At 41.2% G+C, this 14,245-nt stretch overlaps 1 protein-coding gene across 1 annotated transcript in view; it reads right to left on the minus strand.

The window, feature by feature from the left end:
- Positions 1 to 11,170: 11,170 nt before the first annotated feature.
- LOC124596093 (EF-hand calcium-binding domain-containing protein 1) overlaps positions 11,171 to 14,245 on the minus strand; it is a 107,457-nt gene continuing 104,382 nt past the window's right edge. The window contains exon 5 of the mRNA XM_047135092.1: positions 11,171 to 11,865. Coding sequence (XP_046991048.1) covers positions 11,634 to 11,865 — 232 coding nt within the window. The 3' untranslated portion in view covers positions 11,171 to 11,633. The remainder of the gene's footprint in view (positions 11,866 to 14,245) is intronic.

Consider the following 14,245-nt stretch of genomic DNA (forward strand, 5'->3'; position numbering starts at 1 on the left):
CAGCAGGCAACTCATTCTGGTGAAATTAAAAGTGTTGTTGTTCTTGTTGTTGTGGTGGTCTTCAGTCCTGAGAGTGGTTTGATGCAGCTCTCCATGCTACTCTATCACGTGCAAGTTTCTTCATCTCCCAGTACTTACTGCAACCTACATCCTTCTGAATCTGCTTAGTGTATTCATCTCTTGGTCTCCCTCTACGATTTTTACCCTCCACACTGCCCTCCAATGCTAAATTTGTGATCCCCTGATGCCTCAGAACATGTCCTACCAACTGGTCCCTTCTTCTTGTCAAGTTGTGCCACAAACTCCTCTTCTCCCCAATTTTATTCAATACCTCCTCATTAGTTATGTGATCTACCCATCTAATCTTCAGCATTCTTCTGTAGCACCACATTTCGAAAGCTTCTATTCTCTTCTTGTCCAAACTATCTATCGTCCATGTTTCACTTCCATACATGGCTACACTCCATACAAATACTTTAAGAAACGACTTCCTGGCACTTAAATCTATACTCGATGTTAACAAATTTCTGTTCTTCAGAAACGCTTTCCTTGCCATTGCCAGTCTACATTTTATATCCTCTCTACTTCGACCATCATCAGTTATTTTGCTCCCCAAATAGCAAAACTCCTTTACCACTTTAAGTGTCTCATTTCCTAATCTAATTCCCTCAGCATCACCCGACTTAATTCGACTACATTCCATTATCCTTGTTTTCCTTGTTTTGGACCTTATCACCTCTTTCCTCCAACAATGTACGTAAGAGCCCTCTTTCCCATTTTAATTGTACTGTAGCTTTTCAGTAATCTTGCTGATAGGATTTCATTATTTATAAGAGAGGAATTACATTGAGTATAATTCCATTTAAACACGATTTCAAATCAATGTAAAACATTTAACTTTCAGTTACTTCTCCTCATTTTAGGAATAGTATGCGTACTGCCTTCAGTAAACGCGAGACTGAAAGCAAACCTGCAACAACAACAAAAAATTGTTTATACGACGAATCCTGTTTCTCTCAGCTTACCGCTATAAATACCCCGCAACAATGGAAATGACAAATGTATTTTATTCTATACCCCCCATGAACCATGGACCTTGCCGTTGGTGGGGAGACTTGCGTGCCTCAGCGATACAGATGGCCGTACCGTAGGTGCAACCACAACGGAGGGGTATCTGTTGAGAGGCCAGACAAACATGTGGTTCCTGAAGAGGGGCAGCAGCCTTTTCAGTAGTTGCAGGAGCAACAGTCTGGATGATTGACTGATCTGGCCTTGTAACACTAACCAAAACGGCCTTGCTGTGCTGGTACTGCGAACGGCTGAAAGCAAGGGGAAACTACAGCCGTAATTTTTCCCGAGGACATGCAGCTTTACTGTATGATTAAATGATGATGGCGTCCTCTTGAGTAAATTTTCCGGAGGTAAAATAGTCCCCCATTCGGATCTCCGGACGGGGACTACTCAAGAGGACGTCGTTATCAGGAGAAAGAAAACTGGTGTTCTACGGATCGGAGCGTGGAATGTCAGATCCCTTAATCGAGCAGGAAGGTTAGAAAATTTAAAAAGGGAAATGGATAGGTTAAAGTTAGATATAGTGGGAATTAGTAAAGTTCGGTGGCAGGAGGAACAAGACTTTTGGTCAGGTGATTACAGCGTTATAAATACAAAATCAAATAGAGGTAATGCAGGAGTAGGTTTAATAATGAATAAAATAATAGGAGTGCGGGTTAGCTACTACAAACAGCATAGTGAACGCACTATTGTGGCCAAGATAGACACAAAGCCCATGCCTACTACAGTAGTACAAGTTTATATGCCAACTAGCTCTGCAGATGATGAAGAAATTGATGAAATGTATGACGAGATAAAAGAAATTATTCAGGTAGTGAAGGGAGACGAAAATTTAATAGTCATGGGTGATTGGAATTCGTCGGTAGGAAAAGGGAGAGAAGGAAACATAGTATGTGAATATAGATTGGGGGGAAGAAATGAAAGAGGAAGCCGCCTGGTAGAATTTTGCACAGAGCATAACTTAATCATAGCTGACACTTGGTTTAAGAATCATAAAAGAAGGTTGTATACCTGGAAGAATCTTGGAGATCCTAAAAGGTATCAGATAGACTATATAATGGTGAGACAGAGATTTAGGAACCAGGTTTTAAATTGTAAGACATTTCCAGGGGCAGATATGGATTCTGTACACAATCTCTTGGTTATGAACTGCAGATTGAAACTGAAGAAGCTGCAAAAAGGTGGGAATTTAAATAGATGGGATCTGGATAAACTGAAAGAACGAGAGGTTGTAGTGAGTTTCAGGGAGAGCATAAGGGTACAATTGACAGGAATGGGGGAAAGAAATACAGTAGAAGAAGAATAGGTAGCTCTGAGGGATGAAGTAGTGAAAGCAGCAGACGATCAAGTAGGTAAAAAGACGAGGGCTAATAGAAATCCTTGGGTAACAGAAGAAATATTGAATTTAATTGATGAAAGGAGAAAATATAAAAATGCAGTAAATGAAGCAGGCAAACAGGAATACAAACGTCTCAAAAATGAGATCGACAGGAAGTGCAAAATGGCTAAGCAGGGATGGCTAGAGGACAAATGTAAGGATGTAGAGGCTTGTCTCACTTAGGGTAAGATAGATACTGCCTACAGGAAAATTAAAGAGACCTTTGGAGAGAAGAGAACCACTTGTATGAATATGAAGAGCTCAGATGGCAACCCAGTTCTAAGCAAAGAAGGGAAGGCAGAAAGGTGGAAGGAATATATAGAGGGTTTATACAAGGGCGATGTACTTGAGGACAATATTATGGAAATTGTAGAGGATGTAGATGAAGATGAAATGGGAGATACGATACTGCGTGAAGAGTTTGACAGAGCACTGAAAGACCTGAGTCGAAAAAAGGCCCCGGGAGTACACAACATTCCATTAGAACTACTGACGGCCTTGGGAGAGCCAGTCGTGACAAAACTCTACCATCTGGTGAGCAAGATGTATGAGACAGGTGAAATACCCTCAGACTTCAAGAAGAATATAATAATTCCAATCCCAAATAAAGCAGGTGTTGACACATGTGAAAATTACCGAACTATCAGTTTAATAAGTTACAGCTGCAAAATACTAACGCGAATTCTTTACAGACGAATGGAAAAACTGGTAGAAGCGGACCTCGGGGAAGATCAGTTTGGATTCCGTAGAAATGTTGGAACACGTGAGGCAATACTAACCTTACGCTTATCTTAGAAGAACGATTAAGAAAAGGCAAACCTACGTTTCTAGCATTTGTAGACTTAGAGAAAGCTTTTGACAATGTTGACTGGAATACTCTCTTTCACATTCTAAAGGTGGCAGGGGTAAAATACAGGGAGTGAAAGGCTATTTACAATTTGTACAGAAACCGGATGGCAGTTATAAGAGTCGAGGGGCGTGAAAGGGAGCAGTGGTTGGGAAAGGAGTGAGACAGGGTTGTAGCCTATCCCCGATGTTATTCAATCTGTATATTGAGCAAGCAGTAAAGGAAACAAAAGAAAAATTCGGAGTAGGTATTAAAATTCATGGAGAAGAAGTAAAAATTTCGAAGTTCGCCGATGACATTGTAATTCTGTCAGAGACAGCAAAGGACTTGGAAGAGCAGTTGATCGGAATGGACAGTGTCTTGAAAGGAGGATATAAGATGAACATCAACAAAAGCAAAACGAGGATAATGGAATGTAGTCAAATTAAATCGGGTGATGCTGAGGGAATTAGATTGGGAAGTGAGACACGTAAAGTGGTAAAGGAGTTTTGCTATTTAGGGAGTAAAATAACTGATGATGGTCGAAGTAGAGAGGATATAAAGTGTAGCCCGGCAATGGCAAGGAAATCGTTTCTGAGGAAGAGAAATTTGTTAACATCGAGTATAGATTTAAGTGCCAGGAAGTCGTTTCTTAAAGTATTTGTATGGAGTGTAGCCATGTATGGAAGTGAAACATGGACGATAACTAGTATGGACAAGAAGAGAGTGGAAGCTTTCGAAATGTGGTGTTACAGAAGAATGCTGAAGATAAGGTGGGTAGATCACGTAACTAATGAGGAGATATTGAATAGGATTGGGGGAAGAGAAGTTTGTGGCACAACTTGACTAGAAGAAGGGATCGGTTGGTAGGACATGTTTTGAGGCATCAAGGGATCACAAATTTAGCATTGGAGGGCAGCGTGGAGGGTAAAAATCGTAGAGGGAGACCAAGAGATGAATACACTAAGCAGATTCAGAAGGATTTAGGTTGCAGTAGGTACTGGGAGATGAAGAAGCTTGCACAGGATAGGGTAGCATGGAGAGCTGCATCAAACCAGTCTCAGGACTGAAGACCACAACAACAACAACAACAGTAATGAGGAATGAACAAAAATGTTGTCTATGGTTGTTCTACTATTCCCTTGCACTCTTGTTGGAAAGAATACGGTTTGCATAAGATTATATGAATTAAGGAGGTCAACCAGCATCCTTTTCCTTGCACAGTCACTTATACAATTAATATTGAAGTCACCACATATAACTAACCTTTTGTATTTCCTATAAAGTGAACCAAGAACCTCCTCTAGCTTTGGCAGAAATGATGTGAAATCGGAGTCTGGGGATCTATAAATAACAACAGATAGAAGTTCAGCTCTACTAAATTTAGCCACACCTGCATAACATTCAAACACCTTTTCATTGCAGTACTTTGAAACATCAATTGACTCAAATGGGATTCCGTTTTTCACATACACGGCTACTCCCCCACACCGCTAAGAGCTCCTAGAAAATCTGCCAGCCAACCTGTATCCTGGTAAAAGAAGTCTCTGAATTATCTCCTTATTTAAGAAGTGTTCAGATATACCAATCATTTCAGAGTCAACATCTATAAGCACTTCACCAACTTTATCTCTAATACCTTGTATATTTTGATGAAATATACTAATTCCCTTATTACTGGCATACCTAAGCTTTATCGAAAGTGGTTCCTATGTTAGAGAGACTTACCATAAGCAGGAATACCTATCAGCTGACTTCAGTCTAAAAAAGGTGCAGCTCTAACACCCACTAGTACAGGAATTTTCCCATGAGTGATCCCACCACCCCCACCTATGCTTTGCCAACTTCCCGTTCCCATACCTGTTTAGGTGCAGGCCATGTCTAGTGAAACCCGTCCTGCTGATAGACTCCACCGACACCACTGAAATGTGACCCAGAGATTTGAATGCACCCAGCAAATAATTGAGGATGTAGGTAGCAGTTGCTACTGTGGGGTGAAAAGGTTGTCACAGGAGAGGAATTCGTGGCGATCCACATCATATCAGTTAGAATATCAGTGACTCAACAAAAAAACAAAAAACAAAAAAAATTACATGTATTCTCCTGACTTTTGTTTTATGATCCTTAGGCCGTGGTCCAAGGCTTATTTCCGGGCGAAATAGGAGCCCCAGTGTTATTATGAAGTGCGATGCAGTGTTTCTTCAGACATGTATGCATATATGCATGAAGTTTAGGGCTGACCGTAATTCGTGCACGGATATCCCAATCGGTTAAGTTGACCGTTCGCGTAATGCGGGAAATCCAGGTTCGAGTCCCCGCCTGGCAAAAATTTTTGCTGTCGTCAATCTAAGAAACAGCCTAAAGTGATCCTTATTCGCAACTGCGAATAGCTATCTTGTTTATTTCTGTCCCTGACGTTTCATCTCCTAAGGCTGGAGACACAATCAAAAGTTATAAAGGCTCAGATAGCAGTTTAAAGTTTCGTGCCACAATGCTGTAGACATCGTCACAAACTATAAAGAATCAAAGAGCAGTTTCAAACTGGTGTCGAAGTGTTGATGGTCTCTTGTCTCCACCATTATGAGACGACATATTACCCACATAAATAATCCTTGGTCCACGGCCTAAGTTCCAAAAACCAAAAGTCACGAAGGAAGCAAATACTAGCTTTGAAAGCCTACCAAGATCTCCGCCAAGTCATCCATCACTGAAAAAAATAATGTGCCGCATTGAAAACTGAGATGATAATTGACTGTGTATTGTTCATAGGGCACTTACCATTATGATACATTGTAACACTGCCATAGCACGTATCACACCTCGAGTCCATGGAAAGGAGTCGGAGTCAACATGGTGTAGCTCATCCAGACTTCCTCTTTCTTAAATCACAGTGAATGAGCCTCTCGCATTTGCCAGTATGAAGGCACACACAGTACTCTTGATAAGAGATGCCCATTCAGAAGGTATTCCCACCGCTGCTCCAATTGCTCTGCTGTCATATTGCCTTCCTTTATTCGTCATCGAAGTGCAAATATGGAATGGAACAACTCGTGACAATGATACGGATAGTGAGATTAGTGTGACTTTTGATGTCAAGAGGCCTGTTCAGAATTCACTAATACAGTCATTGTGAGCTAAAAACACTTTATTTACAGAAAAATAGAAGATAATGGTGCTAATTATGATATTTACACACACACACACACACAACAGAAAATATTATCAAGGACCCAAGTTCTACATATATACAAATAAACAGTATATACAAAAGACCATGCCTATATTTAATTAAGTCATACAAGCCAAGCCTTGCATCGTGTGGATGCATAGTCACACAGGCTGAAAGCTACAGCTACGTTAAGTAAGGCACAAATATTAGTTATTATTGTTTGTGCTCTGTATAAATTTCCAAGTGATGCAAATCTATATCGGCGCCATTGTTATAAAGAAGCTGTAAGATTATTTTAATATCTGCAGTATAAGACATTAGTAACGTTTGCTCTCTCACCATATAAAGTATATAACTAGTTTGAGCAAATATACATACTAAAAAATACATCTCTTAAAAGTAGTTATTTATATTCTCTATTAAATACTCTTATTTCTATGTACAATTCATGGACGGAATCAGATAACACAGCTTGTACAGATCACTGCACTCTGTGGGCGGAATCGTTTTGTACTATTCAGAAAAAGTGAGCAAAATAAATGGTGCATTTCCTACATCTAAATCTACAACGTACAGCTTCCCTTTGCCCTTATTTGATGATTTATTAAGTATCATTAACACATTCAGTAACTTACAGATTAGAGTCTACGAAAATGACTCACGAGTGAAACATATGTGTAAGTGATATAGTGGTTTTTCTGATTCATGTAGCTCACATGGAACATTTGAACCTAGCTCTGATGATTTATCGCGTTCTGTCCCACCTGTAAAACTACATAGAACACATGACAAAGGGAAACCGTGTTTCTAATCCTACGTAAGTGATCATTTGGCTCCAGGCTGTGCCGGACTACTTCTGTGATGTATACATACTTCGTACTACATGTAACAAAAATACATTTCCCTATTGCATACTTTATTGCAGTGCGCCAGTATGTATCTAAATGTGCTATACTAGTTATTGCTGTTATACTGGCAAATATCTACATATTTTCCTCTAAATACTGCACGTTTATTTAACAAGACATATAGTTAGATATACATTTGAAGTTTTATGTAATCTCTATGCAGTTAATCTGTATTCTGAAGATCATTGTACAACTCTTACAAGTAACACGAAGTTCATTGTATGTTTGCTATACGATTGGATATTAAAACAAAACATCCGCTATTTACAAAGCATATTTGCAGAAGGCTAGGGCACACTTTCTCAACACAACTACATTTGATTATATGTTATGGGGACACCCTTTGTACCTGTGTGTATTGTTACAAATACAAAAATATTAATCATAGAACAGTTGAAATAGATAAGGGTTCCAATGCAGTTTGGTAAAAAGTACTCAACAGACACTATATTCTGTTTGTATCGTGGTTATGAATAATCGCTACATACATTCAGCAAGATCACTGTGTATACAGAAGGAGACGATGACTGACATTTAATGATCTTTTAGGCTATTTACAAGGCTTTGTAATTTGTCGTCCGTAGACCGTACAGAGTGATTCAATAAACATTGGCATTGAGTTAAAACCCTTTAGACTTAAGCAAAATCTCAAAAAATAAGATACTGTTTACATCTGTACGAAGCAAAGTACCATTTGTCATATGTACTTTTTTCTAAGCTGTTTCACTTTCCTGTATTCTGAAATACGTGCAACACATTGTCCATATCAGCTGCTGATGACGATGAGTATAAGCATTGAGAAAAAGTGCCAGGAGAGACCATTTTAATGGCAGTCCATCTGAAATGTAGCATGTAGCATGAGCTTCATGGGTTTTATATTTACTCTTTGAATAGTGCGTTCGGTTACCAACTTACAGATAAATCTCATGCAATAATCAATGATTATTTCATAATGGAGTTTCGATAATGCGAAATCAAAATTATTTTCCATTGTAATTAGACAAAGTATGGAACCACAGTTTATTGAATCAGATGATATTGTTGGTGCACAGTTTATTTTAGCTTACGACTCAAGACAGAAAAACATTATAAGTTGTACTGTGCAATTATGAGACGTTAGCACTTCCAATAAAAGTAATGAGTCATTTACATATCCTTCTGACTGTGCGACTAAAATTTGTGTAAAGATTATTAAGGTTTTGCAAAGAAACTGTACTGACTGTATGTGAGCATGGTACTCCGTCAAAAAAGACAGAGATGGGTCATAATTTTATAAATAAGTAAAAAAGGTGAGCTATTTTCTCAAACCGCTTATTTTTATATCAGTAAAGAGCGCTGCGTAAAACAAAGAAAGAAAGCTACAATTACTACTCAAATTACTCTAATTCTACATAAGATAGTAGGAATGTCGGTGAGTCTTTGCTCAACTCCAAAAACATCCGAATAAAGGTAATCCGACAAAAAGTATGTGGAATACTGACGGCTGGGATATCCCAAATTCGTTCAGCTGCCTGCGTAGGGATAGCACCCTTCATTCACACAATTTGACGCATGTCGTTGTCGATGCGTGAGTGTTGTGTATTACATATGAACGTTTAGTGTATGGAACTGCACTGAGCGCATGTGCCATCTCTGTGATTTTTACGATTACACAAGAGAAGGGAGAGGGTGAAACGCTATGCAAGAATGAAGCCTACTTCGCTCGAATAGCACCAAGAGGGACACAGAGCTTAGCGTCCCCATCCAGACGTCTGATCACTCGGTGAACAATGTCACATTCCACGAGGCACTGCACACAGTTTTGGAATTTAGTACTGGGCAATGGTACAAAATCTGGTTATTAAGAAATTGCGTCAACATCTTTCTGCCCTTGCTGGCCAAAAACAGGCTTTCCGCTACCAGGACTCGACTGTACCTCAGTCGACTGCCACCGTAAAAGCTTCCGCTAGCGAGAAGTGTGTAATTACACAATGCAATGAACGCCAATCACGTAAAGCTGAGTCCTGTGGCGAAAAGATAGAGAATTGTGTTCTAGCATAACCGGAGAATTTGTTGCTCGTTGCTCAGACAGGAAATAGCGACACATCTTCAGTAAGATAGAACGGCGGAAAGAAGTAAAGCATTGTTAAAAAGTGAGACGAATTAATGTTCTAACCGGGACTGCGAAATAAAGAATGGAAATATACAGGGCAGTCAAATGAAGCTGGTTCAGGAGATGTTTAAAGTTATTACTTGCACAGATAGTAGACATTGCCATTTTGTAACACTTTACTGTCCTCCGCTTGAACTATATTTTATGCACATAAGTGTAACAAAAGTATAATGGCGGTTATCTGTGCAAGTCGTACTTGCAGACTTTGTGGGTCAGTTTCATTTTGGCTACCTTGTAATAACTATGGTAGCATAAGAAAAATTGAGTTTCACAACAGTACTTTTCTATTAAGCCTAAACTTGATACATTGCACTAACTAGCACAGCTTCTGAATATAAAACGTTCAGTAACTATTGGAAACAATTTCTCGCTAATGTTAAATCATTCTGAAGCATAAGACAAATTTAACGATAATCTGAGAATGTGCAGGATGTGCCAGAAACGTTACGACAAACTTCAAATGTCTCCAGAGGGTGTTTTGAGGAACAGATGGAAGATAGGAACCAATGTCCGGAAAAATGTGACTTTGTACGCTGACAGACCGTTGGCGGAACGTCTCGCAATGTTTTTTGTTATTCTGTGATCGCCACTGATTGCCCCTATCATCAGTTGGGGAGATGCTGAATTTACAGGCGCTGTCTCCTTCCTATAAATGCGATGCTCTGGTTTTGGACACGAGTTTCCATCTGCAGTTTTTTTTTTCCTCTATGCCGAAAAACACTGTAGATTTTAGAGGGTACCAGGAGGAAAATAAACTGCGGATGGGAACCCGTGTCCGAAACCGTCGTCCATCGAGGCAACAGAACATCGCACTCATATGAGACATGGCCTTTCTATGCAGCAGCCAACTCCTTCTTTTCCATTGGCGATCGTGGCAATCGGTCGTGATCACTGAATAACAAAATGGCTCTGAGCACTATGGGACTTAACATCACAGGTCATCAGTCCCCTAGAACTTAGAACTACTTAAACCTAACTAACCTAAGGACATCACACACATCCATGCCCGAGGCAGGATTCGAACCTGCGACCGTAGCGGTCGCGCAGTTCCAGACTGAAGCGCCTAGAACCGCTCGGCCACCAGAGGCCGGCTACTGAATAACAAACAACATTCCAAGACGTTTAGCCTACGGTCCGTCAGCATCCTAAGTTTGCTGCCAAAGGGGTAGCCTAGTCAGCAGGCGCCGGCTCCTATAACGTCGATGCTGTGTAGCGTCGTTGGTTGACGTTTCCAGACACGGGTTCCCTTGCTCAATTTTGAGTCAGGGCACCCTCCACAATCCCTCGAAATCTGTCGAACATTTCTGCGACACCCTGTATACTTTGTGCAATGTCCTAAAAACAGCAGATACTGGACAACAATCAACTAGAGCATACTGCTAGAGCCCTTTTTCTGCCAGCCGTTGTAGCTCGGTAATGGACAGTGTTGCCAATCCACATAAAGGTGAGAGCGCTATCATCTTACGATAACATCGTCGACTGCAGAAACAGACACAGGCATGTCGCCTTGTGACCGATATTAATGTCTCGTCATCAGTGCTAAGAGAAGCTGAAGAACGCGACATGAAATTAGTTGCAAAAGCGAGACTCGAGACTGGTATGTGCTTTACTTCCTCTTCACCTTTCCCCCCTCCAACCCCCCCCCCCCCTTCCCCAACACCCTTGTTTTTGACACTATGTAATTGAGGTCTATAGTCCAGTATAGCGTTCCCGTTGTTTAAATATATTCCACGTACAGTAACTTTTTGTATGTTTCCATGTAGATCGAATGCTCTCACAGTCTCTAAATTTATCGTTTCTGAGGACCTTCAGCTGCTCATGAGGATAACACTTATGTTACTATTGGTAGGTAGTGACATTGTCCTTTCTAGATGTTACGTGCTCAGACATACGATAAGTCAAAGAAAAATACATAAAAACCTGTCCAGAATTCGTGCTTTCGAAATGGGCTTCAGTGATTCGAGATGAAGATAACAATAGATGAGCCCACTAGTAAGAGTATAAAAACATTACTTGTATTAATTTAGAATGTGTGATATTAAATATGTACATTTGCAGAATGGGAGGGTGACTGGGACCCATTGAAGTGTGTAACTTGATGGTCTGCCACTCGGGACTGGTAATCCGAGTCAAGGCTGGGGCTCCCGTAGGGTGGCCAAGAAGGTGTGGCAGGCGCTCTCGGCTGGTAGACACTGGCCGAATGCCTCCAGCAGCAGCGGCTCTGTCTGGACCGCCTTCTGGAAGTCCTGGAAGGACACCTTGCCGTCGCGGTCCGCGTCCAGCTTGCGCAGCGCCAGCTCCACCAGGTCCTTCACGCCCTCGTCCGGATCTTCGTCGTTCGGGTGCTTCACCAGGCAGTTCCTGCGCCCACACACACGTATCTAGTTCAGTGGTAGTCAATCTGGTTATTGCCGCCCAATAGAGAACGCTCCAGCTCTCATGGTGAGAGGTAGGCAGTTAGAGATTAAAGATATATACACTACAGGCCATTAAAATTGCTAAACCAAGAACACATTCAGATGATAAACGGGTATTCATTGGACAAATATATTATACTAGAACTGACATGTGTTTACATTTTCACACAAATTGGGTGCATAGATCCAGGGAAATCAGTACTCAGAACAACCACCTCTGGCCGTAATAACGGCCTTGATACGCCTGGGCATTGAGTCAAACAGAGCTTGGATGGCGTGTACAGGTACACCTGCCCATGCAGCTTCAACACGATACCACAGTTCATCCAGAGTAGTGACTGGCGTATTGTGACGAGCCAGTTGCTCGGCCACCATTGACCAGAAGTTTTCAATTGGTGAGAGATCTAGAGAATGTGCTGGCCAGAGCAGCAGTCGAACATTTTCTGTATCCAGAAAGGCCCGTACAGGACCTGCAACATGCGGTCGTGCATTATCGAGCTGAAATGTAGGGTTTCACAGGGATCGAATGAAGGGTAGAGCCACGGGTCGTAACACATCTGAAATGTAACGTCCGCTGTTCAATGTGCCGTCAATGCGAACGAGAGGTGACCGAGACGGCCGGCCGGTGTGGCCGTGCGGTTAAAGGCGCTTCAGTCTGGAACCGCGTGACCGCTACGGTCGCAGGTTCGAATCCTGCCTCGGTAATGGATGTGTGTGATGTCCTTAGGTTAGTTAGGTTTAATTAGTTCTAAGTTCTAGGCGACTGATGACCTCAGAAGTTAAGTCGCATAGTGCTCAGAGCCATTTGAACCATTTTGACCGAGACGTGTAACCAATGGCACCCCATACCATCAAGCCGGGTGATACTCCAGTATGGCGATGACGAATACACGCTTCCAATGTGCGTTCAACGCGATGTCGCCAAACACGGATGCGACCGTCATGATGCTGTAAACAGAACCTGGATTCATCCGAAAAAATGACGTTTTGCCATTCGTGCACCCAGGTTCGTCGTTGAGTACACCATCGCAGGCGCTCCTGTCTGTGATGCGGCGTCAAGGGTAACCGCAGCCATGGTCTCCGAGCTGATAGTCCATGCTACTGCAAACGTCGTCGAACTGTTCGTGCAGATGGTTGTTGTCTTGCAAACGTCCCCGTGTGTTGACTCAGGGATCGAGACGTGGCTGCACGATCCGTTACAGCCATGCGGATAAGATGCCTGTCATCTCGACTGCTAGTGATACGAGGCCGTTGCGATCCAGCACGGCTTTCCGGATTACCCTCCTGAACCCGCCGATTCCATATTCTGCTGACAGTCAATGGATCTCGACCAACGCGAGCAGCAATGTCACGATACGATAAACCGCAATCGCGATAGGCTTCAATCCGACCTTTATCACAGTCGGAAACGTGATGGTACGCATTTCTCCTCCTTACACGAGGCATCACAACAACGTTTCACCAGAAAACGCCGGTCAACTGCTGTTTGTGTATGAGAAATCGGTGTCAGTACGTTGTGCGTGTCGCCACCGGCATATCACAGCATCTTCTTCCTGTCGGTTAAATTTCGTGTCTGTAGCACGTCATCTTCGTGGTGTAACAATTTTAATGGCCAGTAGTGTATATTAATTTTCCATAAAATTTTGACATAAAGTATTTGGTAAGTATTTATTATTGTATGCTTTGAGGAGGGACGTTCATGAAAAACACACACTATTTAATAGATGCATCATATCCACAATTCTGAAGCTACCCAATGAAATTCTGTACCATACTTTACATGAAGTTAACACATTTACTGTTACGGTCTTTGGATTACATGTGTCTAACATTTTTATTGAATTAAAAAAAATTATTTTTAAGAAATATTATAGGTACCTTTTGGTCAGAAACTAGTCAAGAGAATTCTATAAAATTTTCACTGTTTAATCTCTTTGCATATAGTAAGCTTCTCTCATGAGATTTTTTAAATACATCCAATAGAAGAATTTCAATAATTTTGTTAACTGTAATTCCGTAAATATAAAATTAATCCAGAATTCCAAGCTCTTGGCCCCTATCTCAGCTTAGACTCAGAATTTATAAAAATTTTCCCTTGAGACAACATTTAGTGAGTTTATACATATAAGTGTACAAAATTTCATAATTTTGGCCTTCATAGATACTGAGAAAAAGGTACATAATTTTTAAAAAATATCATTTTCAAGAAATGCAAATTAAAGTTGAACCTAATGTTTTTTCTTATGTCATCTCTTCAGAATTCCCCATATTTGTACTCAGGGTCCTCTTTCCACACAAGGCTCCTCTTCTGGTTTCTCGTTTTC

Source organism: Schistocerca americana, chromosome 1, assembly GCF_021461395.2.
Source record: "Schistocerca americana isolate TAMUIC-IGC-003095 chromosome 1, iqSchAmer2.1, whole genome shotgun sequence".
Taxonomy (NCBI): domain Eukaryota; kingdom Metazoa; phylum Arthropoda; class Insecta; order Orthoptera; family Acrididae; genus Schistocerca; species Schistocerca americana.